At 45.2% G+C, this 15,106-nt stretch overlaps 1 protein-coding gene across 1 annotated transcript in view; it reads right to left on the bottom strand.

Moving 5' to 3' along the window:
* NFE2L3 (nuclear factor, erythroid 2 like 3) overlaps positions 1 to 15,106 on the bottom strand; it is a 35,639-nt gene that overhangs the window by 5,374 nt on the left and 15,159 nt on the right. The window contains exon 2 of the mRNA XM_036761659.1: positions 3,950 to 4,033. Within this exon, the coding sequence (XP_036617554.1) occupies positions 3,950 to 4,033 (84 nt within the window). The remainder of the gene's footprint in view (positions 1 to 3,949; positions 4,034 to 15,106) is intronic.

Here is a 15,106-nt window from a genome sequence, read left to right as displayed (position 1 = left end):
TTTAGATATTGTTCCTTCATATTTAACTCACACCCATGCCCTCTGTCCATATATATACTCTTTCTAACTACCCTAATAATGAGAAAGTTTTTATGAGTTACAAGTATCATCTTCCCATATAGGAATGTAAACAATTTGACCTTCTTAAGTTATGATTTTCCTTTCCTGTTTATCTTTTTAGGCTGCTCTTGAGCCTTGTATTTGAAAGTCATATTTTCTATTCAGTTCTGGTCTTTTCTTCATGAATGCCTGAAAATCCTTCATTTCATTGAATATCCATTTTTTTCCCCTGAAGAATTATACTCAGTTTTGCTGGGTAGGTGATTCTTGGTTGTAATCCTAGTTCCTCTGCCCTCTGGATCCTTTAATACAGAAGCTGCTAAATTTTGTTGTGGCTCCATGATATTTAAATTGTTTCTTTCTAGCTGCTTGCAATGGTCTCTCCTTGACCTGGGAACTCTGGAATTTGCCTATAATATTCATGGGAGTTTTCATTTAGGGATCTCTTTTAGGAGATGATTGGTGGATTCTTTCAATTTCTGTTTTACCCTAGACTATCAAGGCAGTTTTCCTTGATGATTCCTTGAAAGATGATATCTATGCTCTCTCTCTCTCTTTCTCTCTCTCTCTCTCCCCTCTCTCTTTTCTCTCTCTCTCTCTCTCTCCCTCTCTCTCTCGGCCTTCAGGCAATCCAATAATTTTAAAATTATCTCCCCTGTATCTATTTTCCAGGTCAGTTGTTTTTTCAATTAGATATGTCACATTGTCTTCTATTTTTTCATTCTTTTGGTTTTGTTTTCTTTATCTCTTGATTTCTCATAACATCATTGGCTTCCATTTACTCCATTCTAATTTTTAAGGAATTATTTTCTTCAGTGACCTCCTTGGCCCTCTTTTTCCATTTGGCCAATTCTGCCTTTTAAGGCATTCTTCTCCTCACTGGCTTTTTGGACCTCTTTCCATTTGACCTAGTCTGTTTTTAAGGTGTTATTTTCTTCAGCACTTTTTTTGGGGAGGAGTCTCCTTTAGCAAGCAGTTGACTCATTTTTCATGAATTTCTTGTATCACTCTCATTTCTCTTCCCAATTTTTCCTCTGCCTTTCTTATTTGATTTTCAAAATCCTTTTGCACACACATGAACACACATACACACATCCTACACATGCTGCCTCACTTGACCACACCTCTGAACTGAATTGGTATAAACTCGGAGTTATAAAAACTAATAGTATATCCTAAAAAATAAAACTCAAACTTCTCACCCTTGCGGTCTGAGCCCATTTTTTAGGGGCAGATCAGAACTCCTTGGACTTAGCCCATTAACTGTTTGCACTTCAAGGGCTGTTGCTCAAAACTCAGTTCCTTTAAATAGGTTAAACATTCCTCCTGTAACCTTGTTAGGGGCCCCATACCTGCCTTGGCAGGTATCTTGATCACATGACCACCCATTTCAAAGACTGCGTTTCATGAGTCCATGTGAACATGGGTGACTGAGGACCTGGAGACTCAAAGGACCTCAGCAAGCAACGAATTCAGTGCCTTCATAATGGATGTGGAAACTGAGTCCCAAACAGAGGAGGGGATGCCCCCACACTGGGGATGAAGAGCCAAGCCGGGGCTTGGACCCAGGCCCTTACATGGGATGCTGATTCTGCTACTTCTGTTGCCCCAGGGGTCCAATGATCAAGCCTAAATATCCAGCCCTGACCTCTCTCCTGAACACCGTCTGGCGTCTCACTACCATCGCTAGGACAGCTCAATGTGGGGAGCCCAAACTAACCAATGGAAGCTAGGCTCTTTCCTCAAAGCCCTCCCATTTTTCCTTCCTCTCAGGCCTCTGGGATGGAACCTTCGGCTCCACCCCTGCACCCACCCCACGCATCCAATCACGTCTTGTTTCTCCCTTTGTGACATCACTTGGGGACATCTCTTGCTCTACTCAGAGCCCAGCCCTCAGCTGGTCCAGACCCTTATCACCTCCCTGGGCTTACTGCCATAGCTTTGGGGATGGGGGAAAGGGCTACTTGCCTTAAGACCCCCCCCCCCACCCCGACTCCAGGCCATCTTCCCCTCAGCTCATTAAAGTGACCTTCCTGAAGCACAGGCTACCCCCATCATCCCCCCCAAAGAACTCCAGCAGAATTCCTCTTACTCTCCCTTTTAAGCACAAACTCCTTGATTCACAGAAAAGTCTTTTTTTTAGTAAGAAAGTAGAGGAGAAAAGAAGAAGTGAGTCCTGGGAGGTGCACTGTGGTATCCGACTTTACTGCACCGTCAATATCCAGCCCTGTGAGAGGCACGTGAGCCAGGCAAGCCCTGGCGATACCGTCTGTCACAGCCGTGGAATTGTCCACATTAGAACATACACTGACCCGAATGTCAGCTTAGCAGAGCAGGCTGGGGTTCCCAGCGGGCTTGCTGTTGCCAAGTGTAGCTGTGTGACTGTGGGTGAGTCACTTACCCTCTCAGTTTCTGCTTATAATCCTATGTATCTTATTTTATGCACTTAAAAACATTATTCTGAGGAGGGGTCCTTTGGTTTCCTCAGACTGCTGGTGGTGAGGTTCATGAGGATGAGTGTGTGTATGTGAGTGAGTGTGAGTGCGGAGGTGTGTGTGTGAGAAAGCGTGTGGAAGAGTGTGTAAAGGAGTGAATTGTGTATGTGTATGAGGGTGAGGGAACATGCATGCGAGTGTGTACATGAACAAGTGTGTGAGTGTGAGAAGCACGGCGTCTCCTCCAGGGACAGTGTCCTGCCTCAGAGATGTTAACAGCTGGCTCCCCATGGACAAGAAAGAAGCCTCTCAGTCTAAATGGGCTGATAATAGCACCCACCTCAAAGGGTCGTTGTGCAGATTGGATGAGATATTTGTGAAGTGCTTTGCAAACCTTAAAGGGACACCTATATCTAAGCTATTATGATTATATGGAAAGGGCTGAAGTGATATCTGCCACAAGGACCAGGGGAGGGAGTGGAATTAGGACCAATTTAAATCAGAACTTTGCAACCAGAGAGGTATAGAAATGGATGACACTGCCCTGGGAGGTGGTGAGCTCCCCATCACTGCAGGTATTCAAGCAGAAGTTCTGTGACCACTTGTCAGGGTGCAATAGAAGGGACTTCATATATTGTTGTTTTGGGGCCAGGGGCTGGAACAGGTGAGCTCTGGGATCCCTTCTGACTCGCGGATTCTATGCGGTAACTCAGGGGGATTTTATTCATTCATCTCTTTCCCTGCAGCTTAAGTAATGAGAGGAAATCCTTCCACCTCTCTCTCACAGAGTGTTTGGTGACTGGCCCTGTTCCTGGCCTCAGTTGTCCTGACTCTGACCGCCCCCCCCACAGCACTAACACCGCCAGGCCCTCTGGGCTCATTAACCAGTGGTGGGTCCTGACCCCACTTCTGATCCTGCTGCTGGGTCTGTGACCAATCCCTCTGACCCTCAGCGTCCCCATCTCTAAATTGTAAACAACGTCCTAACCCTTGTTCCTGCTTTGCCAGGGCGGTGCCAGGAGCTAATCGACCTTAAGCGCTTTGTAAAAAATCATCCTACAAATGTCAGCTCCCAGGAATGAATGGACTCATAGGATTTAGAGCTGGCAGCAACCTCACAGGCCCATTCGTTACAGATGAGGAAACTGAGGCACTTGGGGGTGGCGATGTGCTCACAGTCCCACGAGTCATAGGGCCAGTATTTGAACTTGGGCCATGGGGTCATAGTGATGGAAGCTGGAAGGGGCCACTGAGTCTGACCTCCTTGCCCAGAGTCTCAAAGACCCTAAGTGACAGAGCTGGGGAGGGTGCCTCCTCCCCCCACACCGCTGCGCACTACCTTTGGGAGCTTGGTGAGGCTGCCCTGGAGGGAGGATACAAGACTGACCCCTGGTCTCCCTCCCTGTGCCCTTCAGCCTCAACAGCCAAGGGTCAACCCCCGCCTCCCCACTTACCTCCAGAGAATTTTCCATTGGAGGTGCCATCAAATGGAAAATGTCTTCCAGAGACCAAGCTGTGTCCGTCTCGCCCTCTTGGCTCTGGGGAAAAAAGATACAGAAGAGTGAGGATTTCTTAAGGCCACTGGTTCAAAGGAACTGCCTTGAATGGAGGAAAGGCCCAGGAGTCCCGAGTCCTGGCTCCTGTAACCGCAGGGGCAGCTAACTCCTCCCCCCTCCCCCCAACTTCCCTTCCTTTCCAGCCTGAGGCCCTCAGAGGGGAAGACCCTTGGGAAATGAGGCTTCTTTTGAAGGACCTGAGGCTCATCATTCAGGTCAGGGGAGAGAAACTGCCATCTTCCTGCTGACACTGGGAGGTCATCTAGGGCAGCAGCTCTTAATGTGGATCCATGAGCACTTTGATAGCGATTTCATTATAACTGGTTCCCTTTGTCACACTATGTATTTCACTTTATGCATGATAAGAAAGGGTCTATAGACTTCCCTCAGCCCTTTCCTGTTCTGCATGAGGTAACCAGTCCTAAGTGGCTTGGCCTTCCTTCACAGATTACATATCTTAGATGTCTCTTGATATGACTGTTCTCTTCTCCATTAGAACATAAGCCCCTTGAGGGCAGGGCTTTTTGTCTTTCTTAGGACTCCCAGTCCTCAGCCCAGGTCCTGGTACTTGATAATTCATGTGGATCAACTGTTTGCCAAGGTCACTCAGGATTTAAACCCTGGTCCTTTTACTCCAAATTCAGAAATCTTTCCGGTGCAAAAGAGATTCCACCCTCAGTGTACAAGGTCATGTCTCTGTTCCTCTAGGTTCAGGCCTATGTGATCCAGGGATAGGGACTGGTCTTGGACTCTCTCTACCTCCAAAGACCAACCCCTCTTCCAGAATGGACCAGCACCTGAAGAGTGCTCACCGCACTGGCACTTCCTGGTGCAAGTTTAATAGCACACCAAAGCCCATTGGAGGTGTTCAGAGAACTCGGTGTACTCCCAGGAACAAAGGGTGCCTTTAGGCCAGGCCAGTGGACAAGGGTGAACTCTTCTGAACAGGCTGAGCCTGCACACTGTATAGCCTGAGCCTTCCTGGCGAAGGAGGGGGTGGTCATCGGCCAGAGAGCTGGGACTCAATGTGCCTTTCATTGTTTTTGATAGCATACGTCCCCGGCTCCATTTCTACACTCAGGTGAGAGACCCATCCTCAGAGTGAAAATACAGGATTGTTCTAGAAACAAAAGGCAGCCTCCCTTGCCCACAGCACAAAGACACTGACCCTGAATCTGCCAGGGACCAGTCAGGCAACGAGGGCACTTGGTGTCTCTGTGCCTCAGTTTCCTCATCTGTAGGGTGTTTTCACCTGTGACTTGGATGAAGCCATGGGTGAGATGCTTGCACAACTGGCACGTTGTGTCCATCACAGTCCGCCTGTGTAAGAATGCCTTCTACAGTGTGGTTTACAAGTGGTTAGCCCACCTGGGCCCCATCGCCACCCCTAGAAAAATAATTCCAGGCACTTCTGCAGGGTGAGGAAACTCTCAAGGCCTATCCTCTGGAAAAGGAATCTCTTTATTATTACTTCAAAAACTTAGGATCATGGAATGGCAGAGGTCAGAGGACCTTAGAGAGCTGCATAGGTGTTGCAACAACTCGGCTAGCAGCTGCCGTGGGGCTGAAAGACCAACACAAGCCCAATAACATTTCCGCTGCCAGCACAAGTTCTTTTGATCTGCCTTACTAAGGAAAGTGACGTTAAGGGGTTAACAATCTTGCTTTAATCCAACATATACATGTGTCATTCACTTAGTTCAGGGGAAAAAGCCAGCCCCCTGAACTTCAGAGCAAATTACAAACATACATCATAAACACACCAATACGATTCACAGTTTCCAAGAAACCATCAATGTCTGGGTGAGCCAGGAGGCTCATGACAAGGGCGGGCCCAGAGTCACGCGCCACTCCTCCCGTGGCTCAGAGCCCCAGCAAATAGCTCTGTCCTCTCTTTTCATACAGTCTTTAGCCGTCATCAAACATCATCAGAGTGACCAGAACTTAGGCTCCTACTATTGGCTCTGGTCTTAGCAACTCCTCTTAGGACCCAGGGGGCTTCACATCCACATAGGCTTAGCACCTAGTAGGTAGGGGTTTGGGCCCGGGGCTTAGCACCTAGTCAGGCTCAATCAAAGACATTTAATTAATTTCTCATTCTAAAACAGTAAAAAAAAGTCCCGCCTTAGTTACCAATGCAATAGGGCCCTAGACCCGGAATCAGGAGGACCTGAGTTCAAATGCGGCCTCAGGCACGTCCTAGCTGTGGGACCCTGGGCAAGTCACTCAACCTCTGCTTGTTTCATCTGTAAAATGGAGATAAGAGCGCCCACCTCACGGGGTGGTTGTGAGGCTCCAGTGACATCATGATTGTGACGTGTTCGGCACCACGCCTGGCACACAGCGCGCCCTGTGTAAACGTTAGCCGTCATCGCCATCATCACCGGCATGTCTGTAATTACCTGCTCCAGCCCCGCCCTGGCCTGGGGAGGAAGGATGAGGTTCAATTCCATGAAAACATTCGTATGGTTTGCGGGAGCGCACAGTAGGAGCTTGGCCGATGTCTGGCGCTGGGAATAAATGAGTGATGAGACAGACGGTGCCTACGCGCTACAGCCAATGTTCCTTTTTCGACCGCCCGTCCTCCTCCCGCCGCACCGAGGGTGGAGGGAGCCCCGGTCAAGGCTGTTCAGCCCAATGTCCACCCGGGCTTTCCTGCTCTCCTGGGGGCTTCCCTGGCCTGCGGGGCAGAGACAGGGCCTAAAGAGATTCCCGCAGAGCAGAGGGAAGGGCGAGAGGAGCTAGTATGTATCAATAATTATCGGAAGTAAAGTTATTATGTAGCGGGATGGATCCCGGGAACAAGCTTCCTCAGCTCCATGGCAGTGTTCAAACAGTGAGAAAAAATCTGCCAGCGTCTCTGTGGGCGCCAGGCTCCGGGTGCGTCAAAGGCGGGACTCCGCATCCCCCAAAGCCACGGCTGACCTTGGCGGCTGCGATGGGGGCGGAGGGCACTGTCCAGGCGCATCCCACCCTGGTCCGAGCAGGATGGTTTGAACAGCTCAGGCGGCCGGGTGGTGCAGTGGATAGTGTCCGGTTTGGGAGTCAGGAATCCTGTCTCGGACACTTACTGGGTGTGTGACCCTGGGCAAGTCACTTAACCCTGCCTGCCTCAGTTTCCTTATCTGTAAAAAGGGCATAATAACAGCAGCTATCGCTCAGGGTTATCATGAGGGTCCAGAGATAATAAACATAAAATACTTTGCCAATTTTAATGATATAAATGATAGCTATTATTAATTATTATGATAATTATATACGGCATGTAATTATTTATTACAATTGCCTAACTATTACATTTATATCTTATACTCACGGTTGTATATTATAATACAATACAATTATTTTATTACTATTTTATAATACTATATCACTAATAATAGTGGAGGCTGACGTTTCTATAGCGCTTCCTAGGTGCCAGGCACTGGGCTACGCGCCTTGTAACCCTCACAACAAGCCCAGGAAGGAGGTGCTATTAGGAGCTCCTTTTTACCAGTGAGGATACTGAAGCAGGCAGAGGTTCAGTGACTGAGCCAAGGTCACCAAGGTCATTATAATATTAAGATAATAATAAGAAAATGGTAGAGCCAGGATTTGAACCCGGCTCTAGCCCCCTCCCCCACGCCTCCTATTCAGTTCTGGAGGCACTTTTAGGAAGGACGTTGAAAAGGTGCTGAGTGTACTGAGGAGGGCTGACTAGATAAATAATTAAACAATTAATAATTAAATTACTAAAAATAAACTTCAAAGTAATTAAAAATTAAAATGTTGAAATAATGTCTTAAAATAATGAAATAATGGTTAAATGACCTAAAATCATCTCCAAAAATTACCAGATAAGTAACGATTAAAGTGAGAAGCCAGGAAGAGCCCCCAGGGGCCTGCAGAAAAGCTAAGGCAGGGGGATGTGAGAGCTTTCTTTAAATATTTAGTGAGTAGTGACATGAGTCCTTGGCCTCGTTCTGTTTAGCTCCAAAGGGCAACACTGGTGACCAAAGATTCCTGGGAAAGGGAGGGCAAGGCAGCTAGGCTGTCCTGGCTGGCACTGGGGGCACTATCGGGCTGCTGGATGTGTTTGCTAAGGGGTGAGGCATTGGGAAAGGGAAGAAGAGAGTGGAGCCTGGGGACAGAAGAACAGGCAGTGAGTGTGAACCAGGAAGGCTGGACAAAGTCCCTGGGAGCTGGATCGGAGGGAGTGGGGGGAAGGAGTCTGGGCATGAGGGTGGTGGGAAGGATAAGGAATCCAAACTGGCACAGAGAGATCAGGAGAGGAGGCCTGCGGGGAAGTACGGGCTTGGGTGTTCCTTAGAAAGGTTCCTGTCTGAAGGTCAAAGTCTTTCTTCAGTGGACTGAGGAAGGCTGACCATTCATTCCTTTGTTCCATATATCCTAACTGAGCACCTAGAAGGATCAATCGACATTTATTAAGCACCTACTATATGCCAGGTACTGTGCTAAGCCTTAGGACACAGAAAGAGTCAAAAGACAGACCCTGCCCTTAAGTCTAATGGAGAAGTGAGGAATAGAGACCAGGAAGTAGAAGGCATGAGCCCTGCTCTCAGGGAGCTTACAGCCTAATGGAGAAGTGGGGAGCAGAGACCAGGCAGTAGAAGGCATGAGCCCTGCTCTCAGGGAGCTTATAGCCTAATGGAGAAGTGGGGAGCAGAGACCAGGCAGTAGAAGGCATGAGCCCTGCCCTCAGGGAGCTTACCACAATTGGAGAGGAAAGAGAAACTCACTAGAGAAGGTAAACAAAGACAGCATTTAACCTAACCCAGGAAGGAGGCAAGCAATCTGGTAAAGTACACTCTCCCCTTTTTTGTAAAGTTTGAGAGAGCCTGGCCTGTCCTCCAAGGCCAACGTTCCAGGATGGCGCTCCCGTGGACCATAAGAACTTTTTAGGTGTTATATGGTCGACATTTTAAAACTGAATTACAAGCAGCAAGCATCACGAAATCCTTTGTCAAAGCCAAGTAGGACTGAAAAAGGAGTTGGGTCAGAAAGCAGGGACAAGTGAAGGATGGATGGGGCAGCCTGTGCATGCTATTGGCTTCCACCGACTAGAAAAAGACCAGAACCACTGGGGTCACATGACAAAGACGGCTGGGAAAATCAAAAAGCTATCTGGCAGAAATGAGGTTGAGGCCAGTAGTCCTTAACCATTTTTGTATCATGTACCCCTTTGGCAGAGGTCTGATGGAGCCCATGGGCCCCTTCTCAGAAACAGGTTTTTAAATGCAAAAAATAAAATATAGGGGATTAAAAAGGAAGCCGATCACACGGAAATAAAGATGTATTTTTTCCCCATCTAAGTTCATAGATTTCCTAAATCTATTCATGGATCTCCTAGGGGTTCATGAACCCCAGGTTAAGAAATCTTAGTTTAGGCAAGCATCTCACACCATAGATAATTATCCTTTCCACATTGTGACTTTCTCCATCGCGGTTTTGATATATTGCGGGTGGGCATAAGAAATTAAATAGGAATTTTTGAGGAGTTTTGCAAAAGCTTCAGATGACACAGAAAAAGTTTAGAAACTCAGAAATACATAAAATAGAAGTATAGTGAATAATTCAACGTATTTTATCTTTCGACACTGAAAAGACCTCATAAAAGCAAAAGAAAAAATTCAGACTTCTTCTCTGGTACAAAGGGAGAGCCAAAAATTTTTACTCAGATTTTCCAGATTGTGGGGATACTGCACCCCTAACCCCCATGATGTGGAAGGGACAATTGTACTAAATGCGCTCCAAATGGATACTCTCCCTGAATATAGAAGGTCACATTATCATTATTATAACTGTTACTTTAAATAGAGCAGCAAAGTAGGAGGTCCCTTTCACAGCTATGGGTGAAGAAGAATTCATTACCAAGGAAGATCACAGAAGATACAGCAGACCGCTTTAATTACTTAAAATTAAAGAGCACAAACAAAATCGATGTAGTTAAAATTAGAAGGGGAACAGCTGAGTAGGAACTATTTCGCAGCATAATTGCAGTAATTATCTCTAATAAAAGTCTGATGTCTAAATATATAAGGAATATATAAAAACAAGAGCCATTCCCCAATGGATGAATGGTCAAAGAATTGAACAGGCAGGTCTTCAAAGGAAGAAGTCCAAGCTCTGAACAGCTGTATGAAAAAAAAATGTCCCGGATGACTAATAAAAAAGGGAACTACAAATTGAAATAACTCTTGAGGTTCTAGCACCCACAGATCAGCAGAGATGACGAAAAGGGAAAGGGTTGGAGGAACCAAGGAAGGACCTTGTTGGTAAAGCTGTGAATCGGTTCTACCTTCTGGAAAATGATTTGGAACTCTGTCCCCAAAGTTACAAAACTGTGAACTCTCCTTGACAAAACATACCACAATCACAACCCCCCCCCCCCGGGGGGTTGTGATTATGAAATAAAATGATAATTGCTTAGAGCAGTGCCTGGAACATAGTAGGGGTGATATAAATGTTAGGTGTGAAATATGAAACAAAAAAATTAACATGACAAATTTAAGTCCTTAGGGAAGGCTGACTGGGGAGAGCCTCTCTAGACAAGAATGTCCAGAATGAGAAATCAAGGGTGGGGCCGGGGTGGGGTGGGTTGTTAGAGAGAGCACCCACCTGATGGATCAGGGATCCTCTGCGATGCTTCCCTTGGGAACTCTGGTGTTTCCCTCCACAACATTGCAAAGACCTTTGGCTACCAGGGCTTTGGGAATAGGGGGCTATGAAAGCCAAAGGGAAGGAGATGGGGACCAGAGTTGATGTGGTCAGAAAGAAGGTGCTGTCACACACACACACACACACACGCATGCACGCACGCACGCCAGCTCTGTGACCCCTCTAGCAAACCTCTCAGCCCTCTGGGTGGAAGCATCTGAGAGCAGTGGAGGAATTCTTAAATCACAAGCAGTTTGGGGACCAAATAAAAGAAATTTTGATTGAGCCAAGTGGGAGTCACAGGTAAGGAGCATCAAAGGACAAAGCCACAAGGGAAAGGAATGAAGCCAACGGTACTTTGCTGGAACTGTGAGTTCTGTGGACTGTGCACAGGAAGCAACTCTCTATCAGCCCTGAGTTGTGTTTTTTTTTTCTCATTTCAGGAAGCATATTTTTAGGGTAGTACTGTAATTCTAGAAGGCTGTATTGGTACCTGAGAAGATTCAAAGGAAGGAAGGCCTGGAAAAAGAAGAAGGGGGGGAGGGGGAGGAGTGGGAGACCTTTACAACACTTTTTAAAAAAAGAAAACAGAAAAGAAGGAAGTTCTGAAGAAGACACAGACAAGTGGACAGCTTTGAAATTGAGGTGTTGAATTTATTGTTTATTATCTTTTAATATTATCAACACAATATATTAAGTATACATTTATTACCTAAATACATTTATATAATATATTGTATAAATGTATATAATAGAAATATGCTAATATATTTCTATTAATATACTTATATAAATGTATTTATTATATGAATAATATATTAAATATATTAGTCTAAGAATCAATCTCTTTAAAATTCAAACTGCACCTAACAAAGCCTTGCAATTTTTGGTACAATCCTCTTTTTCTGTTCTGTGTACAAGGAAATGTTCCAGTTGGTTGATGATTGTTAAGTTAAAAATAGCAAGAAAAGAAAATAGTTTTTAAAAAGTCAGGAGACTCTGTGATTTTCTTGCTAGGTGGATGGACCAGTCTTTGGTTTTTTGTTTTATTTTGTTTTGTTTTTTTTACTACCAGTGCAATAACAGTGTGGGTCTCAAAATGCTTGCACAGGCTGCAATGGTGGGGCTCATCAGAGGGAAGGAAAAGGGTCCATACTCTAGTCAGCTCCCGTGCTTTCCCCTCACCATGAGGACCCGAACCCAAGGGTTGTACTGTCAGGGCAAAGGGATTCCTGGGGAAGGGGGAGGCCCACCAAGGAGGCAAAGAGAGACATCTTGAATGTTTAAGGCCTCTTCTGTAAGTCCTGCTGATTCTCCAGACATTTCTCTACCCAGCAACCTCTCGCTCTAGAAGATGCCTCCATCCTCGTGGCCCTCCTGGTCCTCCAGACTGGTCGGTTCCTCCTGGAACCTCCATTTTAGGAAATGGCCAGGCCACCCCATGTTCACTCCTTCATTCCTCTCTAGAATCTGATCCTGACTCTCTGGATTACTTCTTCTACCATCTCCTCCCCCTGCTCCCACCAGCCTTCAGCTTCCTCTGATGTGTTTTTACCCATTCTAATGAATGCAAGCTCCCAAAGGGCAGGAGCTATCTTTCTGTTTGCTTGGATTTTTATTTTCAGAGCTTGGCACAATGCCTAGCACATAGTAACCACTTAATAAATGCTTGTTGACAATTAAAACTGGTTTTATATTTTGTTGAGTAGTTTTCAGTCATGTCTGACTCTGTAACCCCATTTGGGGTTTTCTTGGCAGAGATACTAGATGCTTTGCCATTTCCTTCTCCAGCTCATTTTACAGATGAAGAAACTGAGGCAAACAGGGTGAACTGACTTGTCCAGGGTCACACAGCTAGGACAATATATCTATACATATATATGTATATAAATATATATGTATATGCACATATACACATATACATATATATGTATATTTTAAAATACAGGTGAACATAATGAAATCACAAAGGCGTGTCATGAACATAAATCTATCCTGTCTACAAGAAGAGGAGCCAGGAATTGCTCCAGCTGGGCAGAGGGGCTGACAGCGATGCCCAGGAAGCTGGACAATACGCTGGCTCACAGACCAACACTGATCACTGGCCATTGGAGGCGATGGGTCAGAGCCACTGTTTACTAAGGAGATGCCTGTCCAAAGTAGAGCAACAGGCCAGCCACGTAAAAACAAAGGGAAGCAACAGCAGGAAGAGAAGAAGTGGGGTTGGGAGCGGGGAGCGGGGGGTGATAAGGGGCCAGAAAAGAGGGCAAGGTGACCTGTCCTGGTGGGTCACAAGGCCAGGTCAGGAAGTGGCTCTGAGGCCAGACTAGAGTTGGCTGAAGACAAAACCATTCTGAATGATAATTCTTCAAAAGTTAATATACACAGTTTTAAAAAAATTGACTTTTACAAATTCTGAACTTAATATAATTGAACATTTCAATACACCAAGTAGAACATAAAATTTGACTGTGTATTAAAACATGAATTTTTCTTCCAAAATATACAGTTTATGACCCAAATTTTCTTGCATTTTGGTGAGGTTTATTTTTACATTCTGGAAGCAGAGATTGAGGTAAGGAAAAGGGATATCACCTAGAAGAACTCTAAGAAGAGAACGCTGCTCCCCACCCCAGTTGATCAGGCAGGGGAACACCCTAAGATACTGCCAAATACCCTGTTTTGTTCAGGGGATTAAAAGGTCTGTTAATCTGAACCATCTACACAGGGAAGGCCAAGTGGATGAAGAATGTCTGTTGAACAGATTGCGACTTCAGATGGATGATGAGTTGGTCCCAAATCTGTGTAAGAGGAGAGTGGGCTGGATTTCCTCCGGGAAAGTGTAAGGTTCCCAACGTTCTACTATGATGGTGAGACACAGAAAGATAGGGTTCACTGAGACAGGGATAGGCATGGGACCTGGACCTGTGATTTATTAGTATAAGGAACTCCCAGGTGAGAAGACTCCTTTTACCAATGCAATCTGGCACCTTCTCTGAAAAAAAAACAACATAGTCTCAGAGAGTTGCCTAGATGAAGTGATTTGCTCAAGAGACTTTCTCTGAAGGATGAAAATGAACAGCCCAGGAGGGCTCGGCTAGCATCCTTATGATGTCAAGAGGACTCAAGGATAGCCCTAGATGGTCTGCAATCTGCACCAGTGGAGGGAACATCCACAGTGATGAGATTAAAGATCCATTGGAGCATTTAGTATGGAAAGACAGCCAGGGGCTGAAGGGACCACAGAATTATAGGGTGGGTCTGGACAGGTGACTGAAGAAATGGTGTGAAAATAAGCTCACAATGAAGTGTGTGTCACACACACACACACACACACACACACACACACACACACAGAGGAGTATAGGAGAGTAAGCTGGAAGAAGGGTTGCAGAGGAACTTCAGTGCAAAAACAAAGAATCTGGATGGCGTCCTATCTGGGTAAGAAGGTTTTAGAATTGGAAGGTGTATTTCCATGTTGGACCCCAGTCTGAGCTCCCCCCTACCCCTTAACTCAATTGAGAAGGCTGAGTCCTGAGCAGGAAGACCGTCCCAGTTCAAGGTACTCTTCAGGTCCACATTCCTAAAACTATTGCTCATGGGCCCCCACTACTAAAGACTCCCTTTAGTATAAGCCAGAGGACACAATTAGCTCAAAATAAAGGCATTTACTGAGATGGTATCATAAGCACAGTAACTATAAAAGATCCTAAATTTGGGCCTCCTGCAAATAGACAGAGAATCATGGGAAGAGGAGGCAAAGATATAGAATCCACTAATGAACTCTGAAGAAACAGCTCATCACTCAACTAAACTGCTCTCTCAGAAGAGATAATAAATAAAACAAAGAGCTGGTTTTATGAAAAAACCAATAAAATTGATAAACCTTTGGTCAATTTGATTAAAAAAAAGAAAGAAGAAAATCAAATTACCAGTATCAAAAATGAAAAGGGTAAGTTCACCTCTAATAAAGAGGAAATCAAAACAATAATTAGGAATTATTTTGCCCAATTGTATGCCCATAAATTTGACAACCTTAGAGATATGGATGAATATCTACAAAAACATAAATTGCCCAGGTTGACAGAAAAGGAAGTAAAATTTCTAAATAACCCCATCTCAGAAAAAGAAATTGAGCAAGCCATCAATGAACTCCCTAGGAAAAAATCTCCAGGGCCAGATGGTTTACATGTGAATTCTATCAAACATTTAAAGAACAATTAATTCCTATACTTCGTAGACTATTTGGGGAAAGTAGGTGAAGAAGGAGTCCTACTAAATTCTTTTTATGACATAAATATAGTACTAATACCCAAACCAGGTAGAGTCAAAACAGAGAAAGAAAATTATAGACCAATTTCCCTAATGAATATTGATGCAAAATTTTTAAATAAAATA

This window comes from Trichosurus vulpecula, chromosome 5 (genome assembly GCF_011100635.1).
Source record: "Trichosurus vulpecula isolate mTriVul1 chromosome 5, mTriVul1.pri, whole genome shotgun sequence".
NCBI lineage: Eukaryota > Metazoa > Chordata > Mammalia > Diprotodontia > Phalangeridae > Trichosurus > Trichosurus vulpecula.
Note: the sequence above shows the minus strand (reverse complement) of the source record. Positions and strands in the feature narration are given on the sequence as shown.